This window comes from Macaca fascicularis, chromosome 1 (assembly GCF_037993035.2).
Source record: "Macaca fascicularis isolate 582-1 chromosome 1, T2T-MFA8v1.1".
Classification (NCBI taxonomy): Eukaryota; Metazoa; Chordata; class Mammalia; order Primates; family Cercopithecidae; genus Macaca; species Macaca fascicularis.
In genome coordinates, this window is record NC_088375.1 from 54,872,265 (window position 1) to 54,899,842 (window position 27,578).

Below are 27,578 nucleotides of genomic sequence, written 5' to 3' on the forward strand. Positions count from 1 at the left end.
GGTATTCTCTAAGAAGGCATTGTTACCATAGGACATGACAGCTCTATGCATATACTGCTCCTGAAGACCTTCCAGTGGGACAAGATGTGCAGGTGGAAGACAGTGATACTGACAATCCTGACCTGGCGTAGGCCTAGGCTAATGTTTGTGTTTGTGTCTTTTGTTTTTAACCAAAAAAAGTTTAAAAAGTAAAACAAAAAAAAAATTTTTTTAAATACAGAAAAGCTTATATAAAATAAAATATCTTTACGCAGCTGTACAATTGTGTTTTAAGCTAAGTGTTACTATAAATAAGAAAGTTGAAAAAATCAAAAGTTTATAAAATAAAAATGTTACAGTAAGCTGCTGTTAATTTGAGGGAAAAAAATTTTAATACATTTAGTGAAACCTAAATGTACAGTGTTTATAAAGTCTACATTAGTGTACAGTAATGCCTGAGGCCTTCACATTCAGTCACCACTCACTCACTGACTCCCCTAGAGAAACTTCTGGTCCTGCAAGCTCCACTCATGATTGGTAACCTACACAAATACATATATACTTTTTTATATTTTATACCATTTTTACAGTACTTTTTCTATGCTTAAGTATGTTTAAATATATCAATACTTACCACTGTGTTACAATTGTCTACAATATTCAGTACAGTAACATGCTATACAGGTTTGTAGCCTGGGAGCAATAGGCTGGCTAAACCACATAGCCTACATGTGTAGTAGGCTATACCATCTAGGTTTGCATAAGTACACTCTATATTTGCGTGATGACAAAACTGCTTAACAATGCTTTTCTCCAAACATAGCCCTATCATTAAGCAGCGCATGACTGTACTTGGTTTTTATTTCAATCTCATACCTAGTAAGTTTAAAGGATGAATCTGAAATAAAAGTAGAGTTTTGCCAGTAGATGGTGCTCTTCTACAAGGCCCACCAATATGACAGTCTGTAGCTATACCCAGCTTTGAGGAAAATATCCCTAAAGATATTCCCAGATCTCTACCTATTAAATAGTTGTAGTAAAAGATAGAAAGGTTATCTTTGGGATTCTTATTTTGCCTTGTTTGCTTTTTCTTTTTACAGAAAGATCTTTAAGGGGAAAAATGAATGTATAATATATATAATAAACTTTATAATTTATCAATGCGTAAATGTTTTCATATAGTATACTGACTTTCCTATTTGACCATAGTATCTGCTATTTTAAGAACATGGCATTTCTCATTTTTTAATTATAAAACTCTTATATACTGCAGAGTATAAAAAATTTATAAGTACTGTTTAAAGAACAGTAAACACTTATATGCAAAATAAGAACATTACTAGTACCTTAGAATGTCTACCCCTACTCCTCCCTGATCTCATTCTCCTTACCACCCCCCTCAGAAATAATACATATATAAAGAATAAAAAACTAAACAAGATATCATATGCTTTTGAAAACCTGAGTAACAAGCACAAACCTAACAATATTGTCACTATTAGATAAAGGGCCCAGAAGACAGTACGAACAGGATCTCCAGATCAGAGTCTAGCTCCTTCTGGCACATCAGTAATTAAAGTGATGAAAAGTACTGGAAAACAAAGGTTTCACCATACTTGAAGTATCCGGCAGAGCTAGAATAGACCAGCTACTGAAAGTCTGGCAGAAATAGAGTCAAAATAAGTAGGCTGCTCTATATATTTTCCTTCTAAGTTTACCATGACCTGCCTCTAATTCTCATGGAGAGCTCGAAAAAAGACATTTCTATGAAATGAGTATCCTCAGTTAAATCAAGGAAAAGGGCATAAAGTATAAGAGTAGGAACCTTATTAGCACACAGAGGTACTAGACAGAGGCACAGTACAGGTAAGAAATCAGACCTTTCTAGCATTCTGTTCCCTAGTTAAAAGAAGAAACATGCTAGCAGGGACAGTGGCAATAATCCCCATCATGTCTTGGGTCATACTACTAACAGTCCACCCATTACATATGCTGTACACCTGACATCCTGGGATCTTCTTTCACCATCCTCCTGTGTTCTGTCTTTGCTTCTCTCCCATGTTATAGCTATTTCCCTTGTCTTCCTCTTTATGAGTTTATTCCCTCATTTTGGTGGAGCACACCCAAATGGTGGAGCACACCCAGTAGCTTTATGAGAAAGAGTACATTAAAAGCTTATTTTTTGGCACCACGAAAATATCTTTATTCTGTCTTGAGATTTTATTGGTTAGTTGAGAACAGAGCTCTAGGTTGAAGATTATTTTCATTCAGAATTTTACAGGTACTACTTTATGGTCCTACTTCTAGTGTTGATGTTGTTAAAAGTCCAAGCAGTTCTAATCAATGTATGTGACTTTTCTCTCTCTCTAGAAGCACAGAAAACCTTCCCTTTGTTCCCCATGTCTGAAATATCATAGTGATGTACCTTGGTACAGGTCTATTTTCATCTAAGCATATGATACGTCATTTCTATCTGGCAAACTCATACCTTTCAGCTCTGGAAATCATCTTGAATTATTTCAGTGGTGATTTTTCCCCCTCTATTTTCTCTGTTATTTCTTTCTAAAACTCCTATTATTCAGATGCTAGACTTGCCTGATCCTTTAATGTTCTAGGCCTTATTTTATATTGCTGGCTTTTGCTCTACTTTTTGTCCTTTAACCCTCTCGTTGAGTCTATACTTTGGCCATCATGCTTTGAATTTCTAAGAGCTCTAAATTATTCCTTGAGTGATCCTTTTATATATCATGCTTTTCTCATTTAATGGATTCTGTATCTTCAACTGAGGCAAAAAAGTAATTGTTTACTTCTTTTGAAATTTTCTTCTTCGTTAATAATCTGTTTCCTTAAACTTTTTTTTTTTTCTGTTTCTCTGTGTTGGAAACTATTTTCTATGTAAAAGGTTTTCCTCTTATGTATCATGATCCTTGACTATCCGCTCTTGATTAAGTATGATAGGCTAAAAAGTTGATGAGAAGGGCAAAGGACATAGATGGTCTTGATAACTCAGCCTTCACTGTAGGTGATCTGGATGTACCACTTGTTAGGGAATACATTTGCCCTTAGGTGCTCAGATTTTCAGGAAACAAACTTCGGATCTGCTGCCTGGAGAATAAAATCTAAAAGCCAAGATATTTGCAGAGATAAGGCCTGAAGATCACTGCTTTCAGCATGCAGAATATACCCCATCATGTAGCTATGTGGCATACTTTGGTCTAGCAATACTCTTGGGAGAGGGACAGGTGTCTACTAGCAATGGCATGAGTAGATGGTGGAAGAGAATCCAATGATATTAGTTCTAAAACTTCTAAAGTTTTTAATCTAGTGCTCCTTGTTCTGCCTCTCCTTCAACCCAGTTCCGAGGTACCTAATACTGCCACAGATTCTGTGATGTAAACTATGTTCTCACATTTCTGCATTTCCACTTTGGGGTTTGTCTTTCTTAGATCTGCTAAGTCAATTGCCACTGATCCATCTGTTTTATAGCTTCCAAATCTGTGTCATTCTTGTTACATTTCTGTTGTCCCTATCTTTGTAGCTTATTCTTTTTAAAAAACAAACAAAAACCCTTAATCTAGTTTTAGTGGGGTTTCAGAAAGACATAAAATATGTACATTAAATCATCCATCTAAAACCTGCAAATCTTGACTCCATATCATCTTCCATAACATTTGTGTAATTCCTTTTTTCCTTATATTTCAAACTAAAGCACAATTCATGCATGTTGTGTCTTACGTTACCCTAATGCTTATAAATCATATTCATTGATAGTACTAGGATGTTTCTGGGTGTGCAGATAATTCTTCACCTTTCTCGTACTGATTTTCCACAGATAAAGCAAGTCCATTTTCTCTTTCCACCATGAGTACATTCTATATGACGTTTCAAATTTCCAGTGTCATTAAACTGGCGACCACATATATCACATGGAAAAGGACCTAAAAAGGAAAAAAGAGTGTGCATTTAAAGTTTAAAGAGGAGATACTAAGTTAAATTTAATAGGTATGCTGTAAGTTCATGCCTATTCTGTTGGCACATATGTCATAATACACTGCAATTTCTCTTCTACGTTGTTTATTCCTAGAATAACATTTCCATATCCCTATAACCAAGTATAGGGCTCAGCATCTAACAGACAATAAATGTTGAACAAACTAATGAGTTAACAAATTGAAATGGCCAATTCCTTATTTGAAATCAGACTGGAACAAAGTAGAAATGGCTGCATACTAAAGTTTTTGGGAAAGTGCGTAATAAAAAACTTTGGAAGAACAAATGGAGGACTTAAGAGAGTTCATAGTTTGGAAATATTTCTATTTGGTGGTACAAAATTAAGCCCAGGCCTCTCATAGTAATACTGACATTAGTTGGATTTGGAATTTCACTATGATTTTACCAAATAAACAACTGGAGACAAGACAGGGTTCTACTGACTGACAAAATCTAAGACAGACAAAGAATGCGTAAAAAAGAAGTTTAATAAATACAGAAGCTATATATTTGCAAGAAGACATCTCAGTATATGGAAGGACAAACTGAAGAAACAATTCTAATGAATTAATCATAATAGCACAATAGAAAGAAAACAGAATTAAGACACTGAAATTCAGAAATATAACTATAAGCAAAATTGCTTGGTAGCCACAGTAGATCTGGGTAAATTTCCATGTGTTTTACACATTAGTATCTTTAACGTATTCTCATTTAAAATCTCTAACATTTCATTTTCCATGGCTCTAAACATTTTACTAATTTATTAACTCATTCAACAAGTATTTATTGATTCTTAATTCACATCAAGCACTGTGTTAAATATTATGAAAAATCTCTCCACTTCTTCGGAACCAAAAAAAGGCTCTAAGACATTGAGAAAAGGAAAGTCAGTATTTACATAGCTGAAAAATAAAGGTGAAGTAAATACAAGTGCCAAAATAAGGTTATTATGCAAAATATGTGGTTAGTCAAAGAATGAAATATCTACTAGTAAAACTTTTAATAAAATATGACTATATGTATAGCTGGAGGTTTCAGCTGGGCAAAGGAAGAAATGAAGCATTCTCTTCAATATTCAGTTACTTATGAGGATTCTTCAAAGAAAACAACAACTACATTTTTTTCCTATACTGGATATCCAGTTTTGCATGTGGCTAAACCTATTTAAACAACCTCCCGGGCTCAAGCAATCCTTCCACTTCAGCCTCTCCTCTTTTATTTATTTATTTATTTTTATAGACAACATCTCACTAGGTTGCCCAGGCTGGTCTCGAACTCCTGGGCTCAAGTGATCCTCCTACCTCTGTCTCCCAAAGTACTGGGATTACAGACGTGAGTCACCATGCCTGGCCAAGATCTGACTTTTAAAAGCCAAACTACAACTTTTACACATATATATTCATATATATTAAAAATTCTTCTCCTTTAACTGTTCAGATTGCATTACTTACATATCTTTCCCCCTGATTTAACAGAATATATATTCCTAATGTAGACAGTATGAGTACTGTTTTGAATAACCTAAAGCAGATGTTATCAAAATGTGATATCTAGATCATTTGCACCAGCACTACCTGGGAACTTGTACCAAATGCAAATTGTACAAGTTCCAAACGCAAATACAAATTTGGGGCCATACTCCAGAACTATCTCAATCAGATACTCTGGGAAATTCATTTTAATAAGGTCTCCAAGTGCTTGTGATATACACCAAATTGCATGATGCACTTATCTAAAGTATACAGTGATACAAGGGAACAGAAGCATAGAGATGGAATGCAAAAGAAGCTCTCTCTCTCTATATATATAATATTGCTTTGTGTATTTTATATTTGCATGTATACATACATATGTAAACATATGTACACACACAAACACAGAAAATACTCATAAGAATACTCTATTCGGTGTATTTTCTGAAATAATAGTGGCCCAAAATGCAAAGCTACTATGTCACAAGCCATATTTCTCAAAGGTCTTGGAAAGACTGAAAATTATAATACTTGAAATGACAACATATTCAGAGAAAGAGAATGAAAACCATGCCTGGCTCTACATTTGGCACTTATACAGTAACTCTTTTAATCCTCACAACAGTATCTAAGAAGTATGTATTAACTTCATTTTAACAAAAGAGGAAGTTGGAAGTCTGAGAGGCTGTTCCAGATCACATAGTAAGTGGCTAAGTCAGACTCAGAAAACAAGCCTGGCTAGAAAGTCTTCTACTTCCACTTCCACATCATGCCACACTTACTAAACTTTTTCTTCTATTAAATGTCAACTTAACCCAGTAAATGTCAACTCTTATTAAAAATCATACAAATTACCTAATCAGTTATAAAATATTTGTGTGTACACAGTACTAAAATGTAATGATTTATTTACTGGTTAGATTACCTATTGCACTATAATTTAATTTGGCAGAAATAGTATCCCCAGGTCCTAACATTGAGCTGATCATACAGTTAGCAGTTGTTCCATAAATATTTACTATTTTGAATGTTGAATGTACTTTCCTTGTGTATTTTCTGCCATAAATATTAGATAGTAGGTTAGCTAAGCCTTTCTGCCTAACATTTCTGGAACACCTCTCTCATTATTGGTATGCTGCAGGATGATAGAAGAATCTCTTAACAAGTCATAAAAATCTTTTAGTTCAACCACTTCTAAAGAATGCCCTTTTCAACAACTCTAACAGCTAGTAAGGTAAGTTCAGCATATGCTTGTATACTTGTATAATTTCACTGATGGGCAAGTAACTATTGTGTAAGACAAGTTAGTTTGTAAGTTCTAACACTTAAAAAATTATTATATTTCCCTCTGATGTTTCTACAAGGTGGGACCAAAAAGATTACCTAAAAATTTTCATATCAAAAAGAAAGAAGTGCACCAATTCTCCAATACAAACTACTTTTTTTGGAACTAAACTAAAGAAATTTCTCCCATGAAACAGAATCAAGAACATGTCAACTACAGTTTGGTAACTATAAAAACTGTTTCTACATGATGGCTTCTTAGAAATGCTGAAACTGGATACTGTGAAAGAAAACAACTTAGTAAAGGCAATTTGGAGAGATTAAGCTTCAGGTAAATAATCTTCCAGCATATACTAGTCTTATATACTAAACTCACAAAGATTAAGACTCCCTTGTTGCACAATAGTGCCTTGAAAGTATTTGAAGACAGCTGCTCTATCTTCCTTTCCTGGATAAAATATTTCAAGGACCATGTTTTTCACATGATATGATTTCAAGACTCTACATCACCAAAATTACCCATCTCTAAAATATATATTTGTCAATATCCATCTTAAATGTGGTATACAGAAATGAATGCAATTTTCCAGATCAATTCAAAATCAGACTATTATTTCCCTAATTCTGAAAAACAGACTTTTATTAATATAGTTTAAAACTACACTGGTTTTGTAAATCATATCATATTATTGGTTCACACTGTGTCCAAAAAGCCTCTGCCTTTATGATCGTCTGTAAAGTGAGTACTTTGGATGATAAACTATTTTATAGTTCTTAAAGACTTAATGACTAAAAGATCACTCCCTTAAGTTTACAACTATTTGTTTGTTTGTTTGTTTATTTATTTATTTATTTATATTTTTGAGACAGAATTTCATTCTTGTTGCCCAGGCTGGAGTGCAATAGTGTGATCTTGGCTCACCGCAACCTCTGCCTCCTGGGTTCAAGAGATTCTCCTGCCTCAGCCTCCTGAGTAGCTGGTATTACAGGCATCTGCCACCATGACCAGTTAATTTTGTATTTTTAGTAGAGTCAAGGTTTCTCCATGTTGGTCAGGCTAGTCTCGAACTCCTGACCTCAGGTGATCTGCCAGCTTCAGCCTCCCAAAGTGCTGGCATTACAGGCATGAGTCACTGCACGCAACCTAGTTTTGTATTTCTTAATTAATTTTAACATAATTTGTTATGACCTATTGTATAACATATAGATTTTTAAAATATGTTTATTTTCTAGTATATTAAATACCCTTGCCAGCTTTATGACATCTATCAATTTCATAAGCAATGAAGTGTATATTTTTATTTAAGTTGTTAACAAAGGTAATGAATTGAACACGGAGAGGGCCTCTACCTGTAATGACAAAATTCATTAGTGGGATTAATAGTCATAAATTTACCGAAGTATACTGCTATCTAGACCACAACTCTCCACCTTGGCCTAAGCATTAGGGAGGTATTTCATTAAATACTATAGTGAATTCCAAATATATTAAGTTTATTCTACTCCTTGAAAAATTATCTTTTTCCAAAATAAGAACGTCTCATCCTAAGCACTCACAAACCTATGCAACGTCAACTATGAATAAATGCACAGCTTATGCCCACTGGCACATTTGTCATCCAAAAAAGGAACAAAAAAAAAAACCCAACACACACAAAAAAACACATTGACACATCTCCAAGAACTGTGACATATACAGTACTCCTTCCAATTTATATGACTTTCTTTGCCTAAGCCAATACTCAAGGTTCACTAATGGTAGTTCAACAATCTCCCAAAATGAAACATTTAGGAATAAATCTAACAACATAAGTACAAGATCTATATGAGAAAACTACAAAACTCGATGAAAGAAATCAAAGAAAAACTAAACACGTGAAAAGATATCCCATGTTCATGGAAAGACTCAACTTCACAACATGATCTATACATTCAATGCAATCCCAATCAAAATCCCAGAAAGTCATTTTGTAGATATCAACAAACTGATTCTAAAGTTAATATGGAAAGGCAAAAGATCCAGAAGAGCCAACACAACATTGAAGGAGAAGAGTAAGGTTGGAGGGCTGACATTACTTGGCTTTAACACTTACTATAAAGTTACAGTAATCAAGACACTATAGTATTGGCAAAAATAAAAATAAAAAAAATAGATCAATAGAACAGAATACAGAGCCCAGAAACAGACCTACATAAATATGGTCAACTAATCTTTCACAAAGAAGCAAAAGCAATACAATACAGCAAGGATAGTCTTTTTAAGAAATGGTCCTAGTGCAAATGGATATCCAGACCAAAAAAAAAAAAAAAAAGAATCTAGACACAGACTTTACATCCTTTGCAAAAGTAAACTCAAAATGGATCACAATAATGTAGATGACCTTAGGTTTTGCAATAACTTTGCACAATCCATGAAAGAAACAATAGATAAATTGGACTTAATTAAAATTAAAATTTTCCTCTGTCACAGAAATTGTCAAGATGATGAAAATTCACAGCTTGAAAGGAAATACTTGAAAAGAAATATCTGATAAGTGTTATCCAAAATATACAAAGAACTCTCAAAACTCAACAATAAGTAAACAACTTGATGAAAAAATGGGCCAGCTGGGCATGGTGGCTCATGCCTGTAATCCCAGCACTTTGGGAGGCCGAGGCAGGTGGATCACCTGAGGTCAGGAGTTTGAGACCACTCTGGGTAACCTGGTGAAACCCCGTCTCTATTAAAAATACAAAAAACTTAGTTGGGCGTGGTGGTGGGCACCTGTAATCCTAGCTACTCTGGAGGCTGAGGCAGGAGAATCACTTGAACCCAGGAGGTGGAGGTTGCAGTGAGCCAGGATTGCGCCATTACACTCCAGCCTGGGCGACAGAGCAAGACTCTGTCTCAAAAAAAAAAAAAAAAAAATTGGGCCAAAGAACTAACAGACACCACACCAAAGAAGATATATAGATGTAAATAAACATATAAAACGATGCTCCACATTATATGCCATCAGGAAAATGCAAATTAATGCTATGAGATACCACTACAAACCTATTACAATGGCCAAAATTTGGAACACAGAAAACACCAAATGCTGGCAAGAACATGAAGTGACAGACATTCTCATGGGAATGCAAAATGATACAGCTACTTTGGAAGACAATTTGACAGTTTCTTATAAACTAATTATACTCTTACCATCTGATCCAGACCTTGTTCTCCTAGGTATTTAACCAAAGGAACTGAAAACCTAAGTCTACAAAAAAGCCTACATATAGATGTTTATAGCAATTTTATTTATAACTGCCAAAACTTGGAAGCAACCAAGATATCTTTCAGTGGATGAATGGATAAACTGTGGTATATCCAGACAATGGAATAAAGTCCTCCCTAGGTATCCGTGAGGGACTGGACTGGTTCCAGGATGGCCTGGAATACCAAAATCCATGGATGCTCCATTCCGTTATATAAGGTGGTATAGTATTTACATGCAAACTATGCACATCCTACCATAAACTTTAAATCATCTCTTGATTACTTAATACTAATATGATGGAAATGTGATGTAAATCACTGTTATACTATATTTTAAAGTGTATTTTTTTTATTGTTGTATTGTTATGTTTTGTTATTTCTTTTTTAATATCTCCGATCCACAGTTGGTTGAATCCACAGACATGGAATTCATAGATATGGAGGGCCAATTGTATCGTTTAGCACTATACTAAGTGGAAGAAGCCAACCTGAAAAGGCAACACAGTGTATGATTCCAACCATATGATATTCTGGAAAAGGTAAAACTATGGAGACAGTAAAAAGATCTTCAAGTAGTAGATGAGGTATCTAAAAAAAATGAACCATCCAACAAAGTACAAAGGTCAGTGGTTGCCAGGGGTTGGTGCGGGAGACAAATGGAGAAGCACAGGGAAATTTCGGGGCCGTGAAACTATTCTGTACGATACTATAATGATACATGTCATTACAGATTTGTCTAAAACAACAGAATATACAATACTGAGAGTGAACCCTAGTTTAAACTAGAGTCTTTGGATGATTATGATGTGTCAATGTAGGTTCTTCGATTGTAACAAATGTACCACTCTGGTGAAGAACTGCTGATAATGGGGGAGGCTGTGCATATGTGGAGGCAGAGGGTATATGGGAACTATCTATTCCTTCCTCTCAATTTTGCTGTGAACCTAAAACCACTCTTAAAAAGTCTTCTAGAAGAAAAAGAGTAATTCAGCTGTAGAAGGCTCCTCCAACATGATGTGATAATTAAAATTGTCATGGCTGCCTTAAGAAAAAGTAACTTGCTTACCCAGATGGAATTTTTCTTGATGCTTTAACCGAGCAAACCGTGATTTAAAATGTTCTTCACAATAGGTACACTTAAAAGGTTTATCTTGAGAATGTAGAATCATATGTTCCTCCAAGTGTGGTCTTCGAGTAAAAGATTTCTTACAAATCTAAATTAAAATGCAGACAAAATGTTAAGAGAACCTGAATTAAAAATTGTAATACTAAGCTTGTAATGAGAAAAAAAAAACAAAAAAACATGTAAATTCAATAAACAGACTTTTCTCCCAACAGTAAACTTACAAAAAGTAAAACTAAATTCTAATTGTGCAGAAAAAAAATGCTCTAGAGGAAGTAAGGAATGATTTTAAATTAGTACTAAAGGTAGCTGAATTTCAACTCTTTGCATTTCTAGTAGGGATATAGAATAATCATACTATCTTAATTCTAGTCAGAATTTCTAAATCCATGAAATATATTATTTTTTAGTCACTTATATGTCAGGAATAAAAGGTTCTTTTTTTTCAGTATTGCCATATATTTGAATAAAAATCTGAATAAGAAGCCACAGAAAAAGTATTTTAAAGTGTATCTCTTGAAGTGGTCAGTCTTTAAAAATTTGACATTCATCAGGTTTTTTAAAAGAGAGGTAGGCTGCTATAGTAAGAGCACCAACAATAATGACATAGCACATACTATATACACCAGGCACAATGCTAAGTAATTCATGGATTATTTCTCTTAATTCTCACAATAATCCTGTGAGACAGATGCAATTGGCATTATTATTAATGTTTTATAGCCAAGAATGATGAAACTTAGTAAGGGGAAGACACTATCTTATGCAGATTCAAACATTGTAATTAATAATTAACTTCAATTTCTAGAAGCTGAAATCAGAGAAATTGTGAGAATTTTGCTGTATATATAAATTGAATCTTGGATTAAAGAAGGCAAAAGTAACAGCTAGGGATGCCTTTAAAAAAGATTCACCTAGCCTGGGCACAGAGGTTCACACCTGTAATCCCGGGAAGCACTTCGGGAGGCCGAGACGGGTGGATCACTTGGGGTCAGGAGTTCAAGATCAGCCTGGCCAACATGGTGAAACCCCATCACTACTAAAAATATAAAAATTAGCTGGGCGTGGTGGTGTGCACCTGTAGTCCCAGCTACTCGGGAGGCTGAGGCACAAGAATCACTTGAACCCAGGAGGAGGAGGCTGCAGCGAGTCAAGATCACGCCACTGCACTCCAGTCTGGGTGACAAAGCAAGACCATCTCAAAAAAAAAAAAAAAAAAAAAGAAAAGATTAATGTAAATACTGAAAAAATACTTAAGAGGTACTGTAGAATAAAGATGTCCATAAGTACAATGGTACTCCTCCTATTGAAAAATGGAATCTAATTCCCTTCTCTTTAAATCTACCCAGGTTGGAGTGATTTTTTTGGCCAACAAAATGTAGTAGAAGTGATTTTCAGAGACTTCTGAGGCTATGCCATAAAGTCTAATAGTTTTTATCTAGGTTTCTTGGAACACTTACTCACTCTTGGAACTTAGCTGCTATGATAGAAAGAAGCTCAAGAAGCCTCAAGAAAAGACCAAAGTAGAGAAGAACTAAGGTTCCTGGTAAACAGTCCTTGCTGAGATTCTAGCCAGGAACAAACACCAAGTTACCTGTCCCATGGGTGGGCCACTTTGTTTTGTTTGACAGTCTGGCTGTGTCACCCAGGCTGGAGTGCAGTGGTGTGATCTCGGCTCACTGCAACCTCCGCCTCCCGAGTTCAAGTGATTCTCTTGCCTCAGTCTCCCAAGCAAATGTGCCACCATGCCCAGCTAATTTTTTTTTTTTTTTTTTTTTTTTTTTTTAGTACAGATGGGGTTTTGCCATGTTGGCCAGATTGGTCTCGAACTCCTGACCTTAGGTGATCTACTAGCCTGGGCCTCCCAAAGTGCTGGGATTACAGGCGTTAGCCACCATATCTGGCCTTGAGTGAGCCACTTTGGAAGTATCCCCAGACCAGACCAGACCATGCACTAGCTGAAAACTGTTGAGTGACTTCAGTTGACAACAAGTGGAACAGAAGAATTAACCTAGCAAATCCCTGCCCCAAATGTGGATTCCTAACACACAAAAGGGTGAGACATATCAAAATACTTATTTAAGGCCACTAAGTTTTGAGATAGTTTATTATGTCAACAACACATACCCAGAAATGAGGGAGAAAGTCTAACATTTTATATTCTGTGCAACAGTAATGTCACAGTTTACATATATAATCATAAATACATGGTATGGTGATTACAATGAAAATAAAAACTAGGATTTCTACTTCTTAGGTCCATCATCTAAAAACTAACCTATACCAGGCTTAATTTACAAAATATATTAGAATAATTTTATATAAAAGGAAAATTCTAAAAGTGAAATAAGCTAAGTCACATTACTTTAAAACCTAATTACTTTATTTCCCCAAAAGACATTTCATTTACTTTGGTTTTCTAATTTGTTTTAATTAAAAACTCTTACATCACATTTCCAACTTTCACTCTTAGTCTTCTTAATGGAAATAAATTCTTGTGCATTTTCTGGATGAAATCTATCAGAGGAAAAGAAAAGGGTTATTAGGAAAAGGTTATATTAGTTAAAGCAATAGTCCATGTGAATATGTTGACAGTAATTACCAGGATCAAGTACTGATTCCTTTCATAATGAGACAAGTAGGCACAGGTGAGCTCTTTAAGGAGGTATCATTATCATTTTAATAAATGTATATGTATACCTAAGTTTATGCAGAAATAATCAAATAAAAGTATAATCATCTTTTAAATACATTCAGGAACCTAGTTCTTTATACATAAACTGCAATGTAATATGTCTGATTTTTTTTTAGTCCAGATTTCAGTAAATTTAATTTTTAGAGTTAAATATATAATATTCTATTAAATATTCTTTATCTCACAAACTGTTACACATTAAACACAATGTTGAGTATAAGAATAAATTTCTTGGCCGGGCATGATGGCTCACACCTGTAATTCCAGCACTTTGGGAGGTCAAAGCGGGCAGATCACTTGAGCCTAGGAGTTTGAGACCACTCTGGGCAATAAAGTGAAACTCAGTCTCTACAAAAAATATAAAAATTAGCTGGGCATGGTGCGTGCCTGTAGTTCCAGCTACTCAGGAGGCTGAAATGGGAGGACTGATTGAACCCAGGAGGTAGAGGTTGCAATGAGCTGCGATTGTACCACTGCATTCCAGCCTGGGCGACAAGTGAAACCCTACCTCAAAAAAAAAAAAAAAAAAAAAAAGAGAAAGAAATTTATGAGTATAAAAACCACATATTCTGAAGACATACTTGCCAAAACCCAAGAAAGAAAACAGGATAATCAAAATGCTGTATCTCAATGAATGTCCAATGAAAGAATTGGAGATAAGCACTTTATAGATGTTTTTAGCTTTCTACATATTTAAATTAAAAGGCACAATAAAGTATATTATGGAAGCAAGATAATACTTGCCTCTTAACATGCTTGGCTAAAGTCTTCTTGCTTGCATGAAGTTTATTACAATAAGGGCACTTGTGCTCCTTCTTATGAAATTCTGTTTCATTACTGTGCTTCTTTCTGTGAACAGTTAGGTTAGACTTTGTCGAATAGCGTTGGTGACAAATATCACACTCAAAGGGCTTCTCACCTGTGTGAACACGGGTGTGGCTCTCATATTTTCCTATAAAAAAAGAAAAATTAAAATTAAATTTAGTACATTTGCTATACTGTGATTGGAATTTGACAGTGGAATAAAATCTCATGGTTTAGCAAACTTAATGTACGCACCTAAATCCACACACAAAACTAGAAAAAAGTTTACCTAAATCTCTACCTCTGATAAACCTAATGACTTACTATTTTGAGCTTACTGTTCAAAGTATACTTTTCCTCAAAAACTTGAGTCATTAAAAAAAAGTTATTCATGATCACACATTTTAAAAATTAAGAGGTTTGATACATTTTCTGAAAACTGTTGGCAAATTCTCTGAACTTTACATTTTTAAATGTATTTTAAAATTTAAAATTAACTTTTAGCAAAAGATCAATTCATCATTTAAGATTTATTATGTTCATATTTTCAGTATCTCTGTGGGTCCACACACCTGGATATGGATACTGGCTCTCTAAATAGAGGGTTATGTGACCTTGGACAAGTAACCTCTATATGCCTCAAATCTTCCTCATCTGAAAAACTGAGATAATAACAGAATTTACCTAATAGAACTGCTGTAATAATAAACAAATTCATACACATAACACACTTACAACAGTATCAAACACGTAAGTTATCAATTACTGTTGTCTATTATTATTACTGGGTAATCTGTGTACTGTGAATGTGCACATCTGGTCATTTGAATTAGAAATTTCGAAATATATTTCCAAGCAAAAGGCAATAAACATAGGAAAAAAAAATCAACATGAAAGGTAATTCTTAATTAAAAACTTAGCTTTGCTCTCTCCTGAAAAATAAATGTATAAATAAATTTTTCTTCAGATGAAAACTAATGTGAAAGTATAGCATTTCGGTCATGTACTTTAAAAAGGATATATCCTATGTATAACATGAAAATTATGAAAAATCCAAAATATTCCAAGGCCACTGAGGAAAAGGTATAATCATAATTATGTGCCTACCTAATAAAATAAAATAAATTCACTAATTTTGTAAATATATCTATATACAACTGATTTTATTAAGCAAGCAATATTATATTATCTAAAAATTAGTTATATTGCACTTATCACAATAAAAAAAACTGAGGAAAGGAAACCAAGGTATTTTCCTTAAGGTAAGGGGAAGGGTGTTAATCACAAGCAAAGAAAACAGAAGTATAATGAAAAATTAGGTATTTAGATGTAGAGCACAGTAATGGTATATGCATACCTGATATGCATATAGTCAGAAAACTCAGTCAATATTTAGGCATCTCCTAAATTAGCTACGTGATTTAAATCAAGCTAATAATTTAACCTCTCTTGAGTTAGTAACACTTCATGGGGTTGTGAGAAGTAAATACGTTAACAAATACACACAGCACTTAAAACATCCTGGCAGAGCCAGGCATGGTGGCTTATGCCTGTAATCTCAGCACTTGGGGAAGTCAAGGTGGGCGAACACTTGAGGTCATAAATTTGAGACCAGCCTGGCCAGCCTGGCAAAACCCCAAGTCAAAAAAAAAAAATTCCCAGCACACGGTAAACACTAATAAATATTAACTGTTATCATTATTATCATACAGGTTACTAGTCATAATATGGACATGTAGGTATACCTCAAATATAAATATGGATGCATCCGATTTATGAATGAATATCTGTTATAACAAATCAAACAGGGGTTTCAGCTCTGATAACGTTGTATACACTTGGCTCTTTTCCCTTGCCACTGCTAAAATTGCTTAGTATCTCTGTTCCCTCTCTGCTACTGCTAGAGTATACCCAACCATTTACACATGCATATACACATCCTACCACCACCACCTCCCCTGCTGTGTTCAAGGAATCAGATCAAATACTGAGAAAAGACAGAGGTCACTTTATGGATTTTTTTTTAAGTATTCCTTTATTGTGAAGGTTTTCATATTTCAGTTTTAACTCACCTTTTAAATTATGTAAATAATCATACTGATATTTAAAAAACTATAAACAAAAGTATACAGTCTGATTTTTTAATAACTAAACTTGGTGATTTTTGGAACTGGTCCATTTTTAACTGGGGATTGACTGCGCAGGTTTAGCACTGATTCTCAAAATTGAGAGACAACTTATCAACCTCCTACTGCTTAAATCTTCTCATTTTTATTTCTTTTTTTTTTTTTTTTGGAGACAGAGTTTTGCTCTTGTTGTCCAGGCTGGAGTGCACTGACGCGATCTCAGCTCACTGCAACCTCCGCCTCCTGGCTTCAAGCGATTCTCCTGTCTCAGCCTCCTGAGCAGCAGGGATTAGAGGCACATGCCATCACACCCAGCTGATTTTTTGTATTTTTAGTAGAGATGGGGTTTCATCATATTGGTCAGACTGGTCTCGAACTCCTGACATCAGGTGATCCGCCCACTTCGGCCTCCCAAAGTGCTGGGATTACAGGCATGAGCCACTGCACCCGGCCCTCATTTTTATGTCTTACCAAAGTAGCAGCATAATAAAAATCTTAAAGTATGAAAAATTTTTCAACAAATCATTTACTTGCTATGAAAATGCCTTTGCTGAAAAGATGTTAAATTAACAATTAGCAGCATTTTCCCTCTATTGAAAATCGAGAATTTCTTCTACGCATGCAAATAAAAATTAAGTTACTTATAGCTAAATACAAAGTCATTGAAATGGCAGTTGAATTAAAAGTTAAAATCACTTTGACTATTAAGTTTCCATTTCCCTACATACCAGGAGAGATAAAGGTTTAAGCAAGGAAAAAAAAAAAAGAAGAAGAAGAAAGTTTGTGAATATAAACTGAAATAGCCAAAATTAGATAAACCTCATGATTTTTTTAAAAACCATTTTAAATAAATTGAGCAAAATCAAGCAGACCAATGATAATACAGAAATTTGAATAAGTAAAATAATCTTTTAGTTATTAATTCAAATTTTATGCACATAGGCTTTGCATGGCCTGTTATTGCCATGGATTTGAATTTCTGAACAAGAACAGGCGAGAGAACTTTTGAGGGAATGCTGGACCCAAAAGAGCTAGGTAGATCTCTAGAGACTAGTGGGAAAATATATGCTAATCTTTGATTTTCATGTTTAAATCATTTGGTAGGTTTTTTTTTTTTTTTTTTTTTTTTGCCAGTGGGGAGGGCACTCCTTAGCACAAACAGTAAACATCTACAACTGTTTCTCTACGTTTACGGAGTGGGGCATTCAATAATAATGTATAAATCAAAATGTTCACTTCAAACTTATCAAAGTTTCAATTTAAAAAACAGTATTCCTTCATAGAATATTAAACTACACCCAAGCATTCCTGATCGTGAACAGAAAATACATAACATTTTATAACATAAGAAATTTTGTCCACAGCATTTTTCTGAACTGAATCCCAATATGAATCATGTCTCAAATCAGGAGTCATAAATTAAAGATATTTTCACATGAACAAATTTGACCTTATACAGAATTTATTCCCACATGGGTCATATTACCAATGTTAGATTTTGTATGCAGTTTTTACAAAGAGAAATATCACCAGATGAGTTTATTATATATGATATTGCTACATCTTAAAATGTACCTTGAAATAGTCATATGAGTTACTCTAAAGAATATGTAATTAAAATACTTAGCCTTAGAGAGTTGTGCCATTGTTATAACCCTTTTCTATTAAGAACTAAGCGGAATATCTGCAGGATGCACTAGTCACATTTTTTTTTTTAAAGGTATAAAACATGTTCTACCTCTAGAAGAGATTGTGAATTTAATCTAAGGAAAGATTTTAGTTCTCTGTGGAAACAATAAAAAAGATGAATTATCCAAATTTTCTCTCTCACCCCATCTGTCATCTCCCTGCTTTTGCCTGTTTATCCATTACATTTTTGGTGTAAGGGGAAAGATCAAAGGATTCTTATTTGCATGATAATTTGCTGAGAAGACAGCCGGTAACCTACGGAAAAATATAACTGGCAGAAAGGATAAAAGATGTAAAGTAATGGAATCAAATTAGTAGATTACATATTGTGGAACTAATGGTTCCAGCAGAAGGTCTCAAAGCTTATGCATCTCTCATAAACCAACCCCAAAAAAGCCAAGTTAGAAGCTTAAAGAATGCTAATTGGCTGTAAGCCCAAAGTCAAGTCAGATACCAACTTTTCAACTTAGTTCAAATAAACAGCTGCTTACTAAAAATTTACTTGAAATGACCTGAGATGTTACAAAGAATACTAGCCAAGAGTAAGATACGTAACTCCCAGGCTCACAATCTAAGACAGATAAATAACCCAAAATTGGGGTGGCATTTAAAAATTCTACAAAAGGAATGTGGATGGTATGAGAATAATGACGGTGGCGCTCGAACTCCTGTGTTATTTTTTAAATAAACTGTACTTCTAATAATAAAGATGGTAAGAGAGGACACTTAAGACACATGGATCTTCTGCTAAATACTCTTTTCATTCTACCCATCACTGGTCCACTTAGTTTACATTCAATGTATTATAACTCTCTGCTTTACTCTCATTCTATACCCCACTCCCAATGCCACTCATCTTCCAAGTCTAAGCTATATTATCATTCTGGTCCTTTGTCATATGCTCCTTCTTATCTCCCTGGCTCTTTTTTCATCCCTTTTTCCAATTTTCTTCTCCACACTGAAGCCACCATGATCTTTCTAAAATTCTTATACGCCATGGTTTCCTTTCTAAAATTCTTTTCAACGGTTCCTATCACCTACTGGATAAAGTCCAGTCTAGTTAAGTTATGTTGTCCAAAGTATATGCCTTTGTAGAGTATACAAGACATACAAAATCTGACCACCACTTTCTTGCCCACCTTCATCTCCTGTTATTTTCACTATGAAAATAACACCTGACCACCTTGAAACCACTCACACTTGAGCAATACAACATACCTCAATGCCTTTACACATGCTGGTCCTTCTGTCTTGTAAACTGTTACCTATTCTTTGAGTCTTAGCTCAAATACTATCTGCTCTGAGACACTTCTCCTGATTTCCTTAGTCTTCTGTAATTATCCTGATAAAATTATCTTTATTGTAACATGATTGTGTTTTTTTCATGTACCCATTAAACTCTAAGATTCTTGATGACAGAGAGTATATCATTTCATATTTGTTTAATAATGTTTGGCAGCTTAGAGATAATAAATGTTAGAACACCTATATTTTGTGCAATATTTTAAGTGATTCCCAAGAATTACCCCATTTAATCCTCATAATAACCTTTTCCTACCTCATGAGAAGGTACTATTAGCATCACATTAGCATCATCTCACTTTACTTATGAGGAAACAAAAACACAGACAGGTTAAGTATCTCACCCAAGAACACGATTCCAAAACACCCAAGCAGTCTCATATCACTGTAACTCATGCTTTTTAACTAGCAATGTATGAATAAGATATAGATAGATATAGATATACTAAGGTAATAGAAATGAGAAACTACTGGTGAAAAGCAAGCAGCAGGGCTAAACAAAAGAGAGGAATGGGTAAAAGAGTGGCATAATGTCAAATACATTCAGAAAGATCAGTCGGAAGTAAACCTACAATGTGACCTATTGACTCCCACAATTATCTGGGCTGAACTTGGAAAAAAAGGAAGGGGAAAGGGAAAGGGACAGAAGGGAGGGAGGGAGGGAGGGAGGGAGGGAGGGAGGAAGGGAGGGAGGGAGGAGCGAAATGTCCTCCTCTTAGTAAATTAGCACCTCAATCTTGAGCAGTGTTTTCCCAAATTGTGCAGAAAACTGTAGTTTCCTAGGATGCTCAAAGAAGTACCTCCAAAATATCTTGTGGTAAAACGATTTAAGGAAATACTGGGTTAAGCAAAATCAACAGGTTTCTTTACTAGAGAATCGGGCAGTTAATAGATTGTGAATTATATAGTTCCCAATCTTACTTGAACACAGAACCCTTCTTTTATACAGCATGTCACAGGACTAGTGAATGGGACGGTTTGAGATATTTGTGTTCCACCTACAATACCATTTGCGAACTCATCCCTATTCACTCATCTCCAAGTCAAATTAAGACAATTAAGGCAGAATACAGGAAGCGTGCACTAAGAGTACAAAGTCTAAGAAGTCTATTGGAAAGATGAAATGTTCTCAGATACTTCAACCCAAAAAGCTGTTCTCACCTCTATACACATCTTCACAGTATTTGTTTACAGCTCTACAACAGCATTTTATCCAGTCTAACTTTAACAATTTACTTGTATACATATGCTCTTGGAATTGTTATTGAAGAAGTTTTTTTATTCGTTTGCACACAGGCTCAGTTAGATTATCCAAAGTGTTATGATTCGGAGAGAAAATTATCCCAAAAAACATTATAAAAAGCAAAAAGTAGATACCACTGTTATCTCAGCATATAATGCAACATATTTTTACAGCAAATGATCACCAATTTCTTATAAAACCAATTTCCACCTATATCAGTAACATAAGTAAGGTAACACTGTAAGACATATGGGGATATATTAAACCGGGTAAGTAATTTTACCAGGTCAGATTGCACTAATGTTTTTATCATTATATGTGGTAGAATATATTTCACGATTTCATAACTTCAATTTACCTGGAAGCTTAATTGTTGCAACTGAAAAGTTCATATTAGAACAGTTCACATAAGACACTTCCAAGAATTACCTTACCTAGCAAATATTAGACAACTTGAAATTAAATATATACTGACATAAAACTTAAAATGATAGACTACATTTACAAATTCTTTTCCAATAGAAGAAAAATTGATTTATTCATTATTATAACAACCAAAGCTTCTTGGCCTTTTGGCTAAGGTCACATGTATAATATAACCAGAGTGCTACTAACTAGGATACTTCCCAAAGTCTTTATCTACAGTATTAAATTATATTCATTTCAATTTTATCCTTCACCATAGTTTAATCTAAAACATCCCCTTTCTATTAAATAGTGCTAGATACTGGAAAAGTGACATTTATAACTCATATATTACCATGCAAGGGGAAAAGAATATACAAATTACTAAATGTAATATAATCTACTTTTCTTTAATGACTTAAAAATAGTACCTATCACTGGAATTAAACTGGCATATAAATCAAAGCTCTACATGATAATTATTGACACTCTGGAGTCTTTCATATCAAATGACATGATCTAATGATGTGTCACTGGGACATGAAGAAAAGTAAAGGCTAATATAAATACTTAAATTAATTCCTGAATCACAACAAATTTAAAGTAACAGGATAAACACTATTGAAAACCAAAGTATTCTCCCTACATAAGCAGTCTTTTTATAAGCGATCTTTTTGATTAGAGATAGAAAACAAGTTTTCTTTTCTTACCTATCCGGTCAAATGTTTTATCACATTTAGGACACTGCAATATTTTTTTGTTGCTGTTCTGAATGACCACTGGAGTTAACCCCTCATGAATATTCCCTACAGAATCACCAGCCTCAGGTTCTTCTTCTGCATCATTATGATCCTTTTCACTTTGTTCTTCAATGTCAGAGTATTCATCTGACATCTCCTCCTCTAACTCATCTTCTTCAGCATTATATTCACTTCCAGGATCCTCAGAATCATTTCTATCTGACTTTTCCTTATCAAAATTTTCTTGATTCAAATTGTCTGACCCATCGCCACTTTCCTGTTCATCATCGCTGGTGTCATCAAACTTAACAGGGCACTTTCGATTCCTTTTTGATCTTCTTGTGGAGAAACTTCTCTCCAGCATTTTTAACCCATGTTTTTTCCCTAATAAAAGAGACCTATGGGTTTTAGCCAGATGATTCTCTAAAGACTTTTTATAACAAAAATGTCTACTACAGAATTTGCACTGATGATTATTTGATAGTCTTCCAGTTAATTCATTTAGTGTTTCTTCTGGTGATGACTTTTCAGCTAGCTCTGAATGAAAAGAGGCAACATTTTCGTTATTTAACAACTTCACTGCATCGATAATGTCCAAAAATTTTGCAGCCTCTAAAACAAGAGGTATTTCATATTTGTACACAAAAAATTCTGATGTGTAAAGAAATTCAAGCAAATGCTGAAAAACTGAATGTGTTACGTGATCCAGGGTGACAACATCAGTGCTTGGATTTTTGCTCAAACACGCATGAAAATAACTACTGCCAACAGCAACGACTACTTTATGTGCACTAAATTCTTTTCCTTCCACTATGATAAGCAAATCACAAAAAGATGGTTGCTTCTGCCTATCATCATTTAAATATTTTAGCAAATTCTTATTATACTGCAAAGAACTCAAAAGCTTTCTCTGATCTGGAGAGGGAGGAAGTTCCTGATAACAGTGAAGAGCTTCAGGAGTTGGTCTTTCTGCAGAATGAGTATAGGTCACTTGGTCACACTCCACTGCAACATTTCCTTCTGAAGAATCTTTATGATAGCCTAGATGGATCTTCTCAAGATTTGAAGTAACCTTTCTCCTCTTCTTCATTGCAGTGCAGCAATTTCAGAACAAGAAACTTCATAAGTGTCTTAAGTGATTTATAAAGGAAAACTAGATTGTCTTGGATAACAGCTTCTGAAGGGGCGTGCCCAAGGGTTTCATGGTCTGCAAAAGAGTGAGAACCACGTAAAATAACTCCATGGCAAAGCAATGCTAGATCAGCCAACGGCAATCATCAACGAATTCCTTCTAATTATAACTAAATGATGATAAAATCACAGCTTACACTCATTCGTGGCAAAGATTTTGGGGCGGAGAACAAGGAGGGCCGGGTTTAGAAAAGGCAGCCAACAAAAGAATAATTTTAAAGGAACCCAGGCACACCTTCCAGGCCTGATTCACGAACAGAGTGAAAATACCCTGGCAGAAATGGGAGAGATCTTCCAAGATCGTTGACTGTGCGGGTTGAGGAGGCTGTAGTCGTGGTTTAGGGGTGCTGGGATGGTGACAATAAGGCCGTGGCGGCCGCGAGATCCGAGTCTCTCCATTAACATGCTTTCCTCGGGCGGGCAAGGCACAGCTCTTCAGGAATAGAGAGCGTCCCTCGGCCAAAACCACCCGGTAAGAGACGGCCCCAGGAGGGGCGCAGAGAAGAAGTGGGGTCAACCAGAGAGACGACTAAAGGAAGCAGAAGAGCTTTCCCAGGCCCTGGCGAGGCGGAGAATGCGCTTGTAGTCGGCGATCCCGCTACCCTTCCCACCCAGTTTCCCTGGGAAAACGCCCCACAGATCCATTACCGGGAACCCAAGGCTCCCCCGCTGGCTCCCAGCAGCTGAGCTCCACTCTGGGCGCGCTCGCTCCTGCGCCTACCCACTTCCGGGTTCAGCCCCCCACCTCACCACCCCCTCCCCTCCCCTCCGCTCCTTCCCCTCCCAGAGCTCCGCCGCCTCAGCAGCCACCGAACACGTCAACTGCTCGCGCAGCCTCCAAGCCCTCCTGAGAGACCGGCGCGCGGCCCTGCGCGAACGAGTGCGCATGTGCGCGCACCGCGCTTTACGCATGCTCTGTAAGTTCCCCGTGCTCCCTTGGAGACCTTAGCTGCACCCCGAATCCGTTACTCCGGGTTTTCGCAGTGGCTCGGTGGCCTACTCCGAAAGAAAGCGTGAGGCTTTGCTGAGGGAGGGCGATGGGAGAGGGGAGGATTGGCGCAGAGTTTAGAAGTAGTTTGCGGAGGTGCCGTAGCACGGAAGGATTTCATCCTCACTGGTGTATTTAATAGTTTGTAATCGACCAAACAGCAACTGCCGGAAGCCAGTCCCAGCTGACCTACTGGGGTGTACGAAAGAACCCAGCGATGCTGATCTCGTTTCGTTATTTTTCTGATTTAAACGGCTAAATCTAAACGCGATTACTAAGAGAAAAAAATTTATACCTATCATTGTACACAGAAAAAAAAAATAGAAAACGTATATATAAGCGTAAAGCTGATAGGACAGGAAAGGAAGCCGAAACAAAAAGAAAAGAAAAATCCACAAGGACAACTTTTGGAACTAGTGCCTGAGATTTTGGATTTCTGAGAGTCCCAGGAGGTGCTGATATCATGGTCTGAGGACCGTATTATGAAGACCAAGGGCCTAGAGCGTGTGATTTTACAAGCATAAGGAATGTAAGATGAAGGCTGAGACAAAATAGGATGGCTGGCCTAATTTTTTTCCCCCACCCATCCATATTTTTGTCCCTCCCATACACATATAGCCTGACATCTAGAAGGGCCTCACTCGATGGAAGAACTGCAGAGGTGGACTCCCCACCGGCAGACAGGAGGAAGCTTTGAAGAAACTTGCCCGTCTCCGGTTTTCTTGGGAATTGAAAAAATAAAATTTTTAAGCCTTTCATGAAAATTCCTAGCAAAAACTCACATTCACATGGATTTGCACAAAGATTCATATCACCTGTGAGACTCATTACGCAAAAACTAGCCACACTGAAAAGAGAGTAAAATGTAAAACCAAGATAGAGAAAGAATGGTAGTCTGCAGATATGGCAATTATCAGAAAGTATATTTAAAGAAATAAAGGAAAATGAAAAAATTATCAAAAATAACTAAGCAGATTAAAAGAATAATTTAGAAGTGAAAGCTGTCATCATCTTAGTACTTAGAACATTGATGGAAATGTGTAAGTTTTTTATTAAAACAGAAGGGCTGATCCAAGATAGAACAGTATAAATGCAAAGAAGTAGAAAAAAATTATGATAAGAGCAAATAATGAAATAGTGAAATATACAATAAAGAGAACCAATAGAACAGAAATTTGGGTATTGGGATATGTAAAAGGTTTAGAAACTTTTGGAAAGATTTGGTATTGCCAGTTTTACCCCACTCTTCAAAAAATTTAAAATGGGTGGCAGGGGCAGGTCACATTTCATTTTATGAGACAAGCATAATGATTATACCCAAACTTGAAAATACATTGCAGGAAATGAACATTACAGGTCAAACTCATAAATTAGGTTCAAAAATCGTAGACCTACAAATGATGTGTTTGTGGTGTGTGTGTATGTGTGTGTGTGAGAGAGAGAGATACAACTGAACTAAACTGGATTTAATAAAGGAATGGAAGATTTACTTAGCACTTAAAAATAAACGTGTAATTCTTCATATTAACAGAATAAAAGGTGAAAAACCATTGATCATCTCAATAGATGCAGAAAAGTATTTGATAAATTTAACACAATTTTTTTTAAATCTCAAGGAAGAGAAAATGTCAATATAAATAGAAGCTACTGAAAAATTTTTAAATGGAGCAAATATCACACAATGAAACATTGAAAACTTCCATGGAATTTGAGAATAAGCCAAGTATGCCTTCTATCATTACTTGACTTTTTTTTTTCTTTTTTGAGACAGAGTCTCGCCTGTCACCCAGGCTGGAGTGTAATGGTGCTATCTTGGCTCACTGCAACCTCTGCCTCCCAGGTTTAAGCAATTCTCCTGCTTCAGCCTCCTGAGTATCTGTGACTACAGGTGCATGCCACCACACCAGGCTAATTTTTGTATTTTTAGTAGAGATGGGATTTCACTATTTTGGCCAGGCAAGTCTCGAACTCCTGACCTCAGGTGATCCACCCACCTCGGCCTCCCAAAGACCTGGGATTACAGGTGTGAGCCACGGTGCCTGGCCTACTTGATATTTTAATAGAGGCCTTACCTAGAGAAATAAGCATAAGTAAGAAATATAATGTATGTTTTGGAAAGGAAGATTAAAATTATCATTATTTGCTTTAAGTATGTTGGTGACATATTTAGATATTTAGAAAAATTGTTTTAAATCCTATGGATTATTTTTGACTTTTTAATTTCAATAGGTTTGGGGGAACAGGTGGTGTTTGGTTACATGAAAGAGTTCTTTAGTGGTGATTTCTGAGATTTTGGTGCACCCATCATTCAAGCAGTGTACACTATACCCAATGTGTAGCCGTTTATCCATCACCACCCTCCCACCCTTTCCCTGAATTCCCAGAATCCATTGTATTATTCTTATGCCTTTGCATCCTCATTGTTTAGCTCCCACTTATGAGTGAGAACATACACTCGATTTTCCATTCCTGAGTTACTTCAGTTAGAATAATAGTCTCCAATCCAGCTTGCTGCAAATGTCATTATTTCGTCCCTTTTTATGGCTGAGTAGTAGTCCATAATATATATGTATACCACAATTTCTTTATCCACTCGTTGATTGATGGGCATTCAGGCTGGTTCCATATTTTTGCAGTTGCGAATTGTGCTGCTACAAGCCTGCGTATGCAAATGTATTTTTCATATAATGACTTCTTTTCCTCTGGGTAGATACTCAGGAGTGGGATTGCTGGATTAACTGGTAGTTCTTTAGAGAATCTCCACACTGTTTTCCACAGTGGTTGTACTAGTTTACATTCCCACCAGTAGTGTAAAAGTGTTCCCTTTTCACCATGTCCCCGCCAACATCTATTTTTTATTTTTTGATTATAGCCATTCTTGCAGGATTAAGGTGGTATCACATTGTGGTTTTGATTTGTATTTCCCTGATCATTAGTGATGTTGAGCTTTTTTTTTATATGTTTGTTGGCCATTTGTATATCTTCTTTTGAGGATTATCCATTCATGTCTTTAGCCCACTTTTTGATGGAATTTTTTCTTACTGATTTGTTTGAGTTCCTGTAGACATTTCGAAGGTTTTCCCCACTCTGTGGGTTGTCTGTATACTCTGCTGATTGTTTCTTTTGCTGTGCAGAGACTTTTAATTTAATTAAGCCCCATCTGTTTACTTTGTTTTTGTTGCATTTGCTTTTGGGTTCTTGGTCATGAAGTCTTTGCCTAAGCCAATGTCTGTAAGGGTTTTTCCAATGTTATCTTCTAGACTTTTTATGATTTCACATCTTAGATTTAAGTCTTTGATCCAT

The 27,578-nt window shown here is 35.7% G+C and overlaps 1 protein-coding gene across 7 annotated transcripts in view; it reads right to left on the reverse strand.

The window, feature by feature from the left end:
* ZBTB41 (zinc finger and BTB domain containing 41) overlaps nt 1-24,022 on the reverse strand; it is a 48,282-nt gene extending 24,260 nt beyond the window's left edge. For 6 of the 7 annotated variants that reach the window (XR_012430963.1, XR_012430964.1, XR_012430966.1 and 3 more), the window contains exons 1-6: nt 23,936-24,022; nt 22,067-23,303; nt 14,532-14,739; nt 13,540-13,609; nt 11,036-11,183; nt 3,788-3,917 (exon numbers count right to left, since the gene is read on the reverse strand). Coding sequence is in view for 4 of the 7 variants with exons in the window: in XM_005540314.5 (XP_005540371.1) it covers nt 3,788-3,917; nt 11,036-11,183; nt 13,540-13,609; nt 14,532-14,739; nt 22,067-23,186 (1,676 nt within the window). In the remaining 3 variants the exon portion in view is untranslated. The remainder of the gene's footprint in view (nt 1-3,787; nt 3,918-11,035; nt 11,184-13,539; nt 13,610-14,531; nt 14,740-22,066; nt 23,304-23,935) is intronic. The other variant, XM_074031636.1, reaches the window with a different exon arrangement.
* Nucleotides 24,023-27,578: the final 3,556 nt, after the last annotated feature.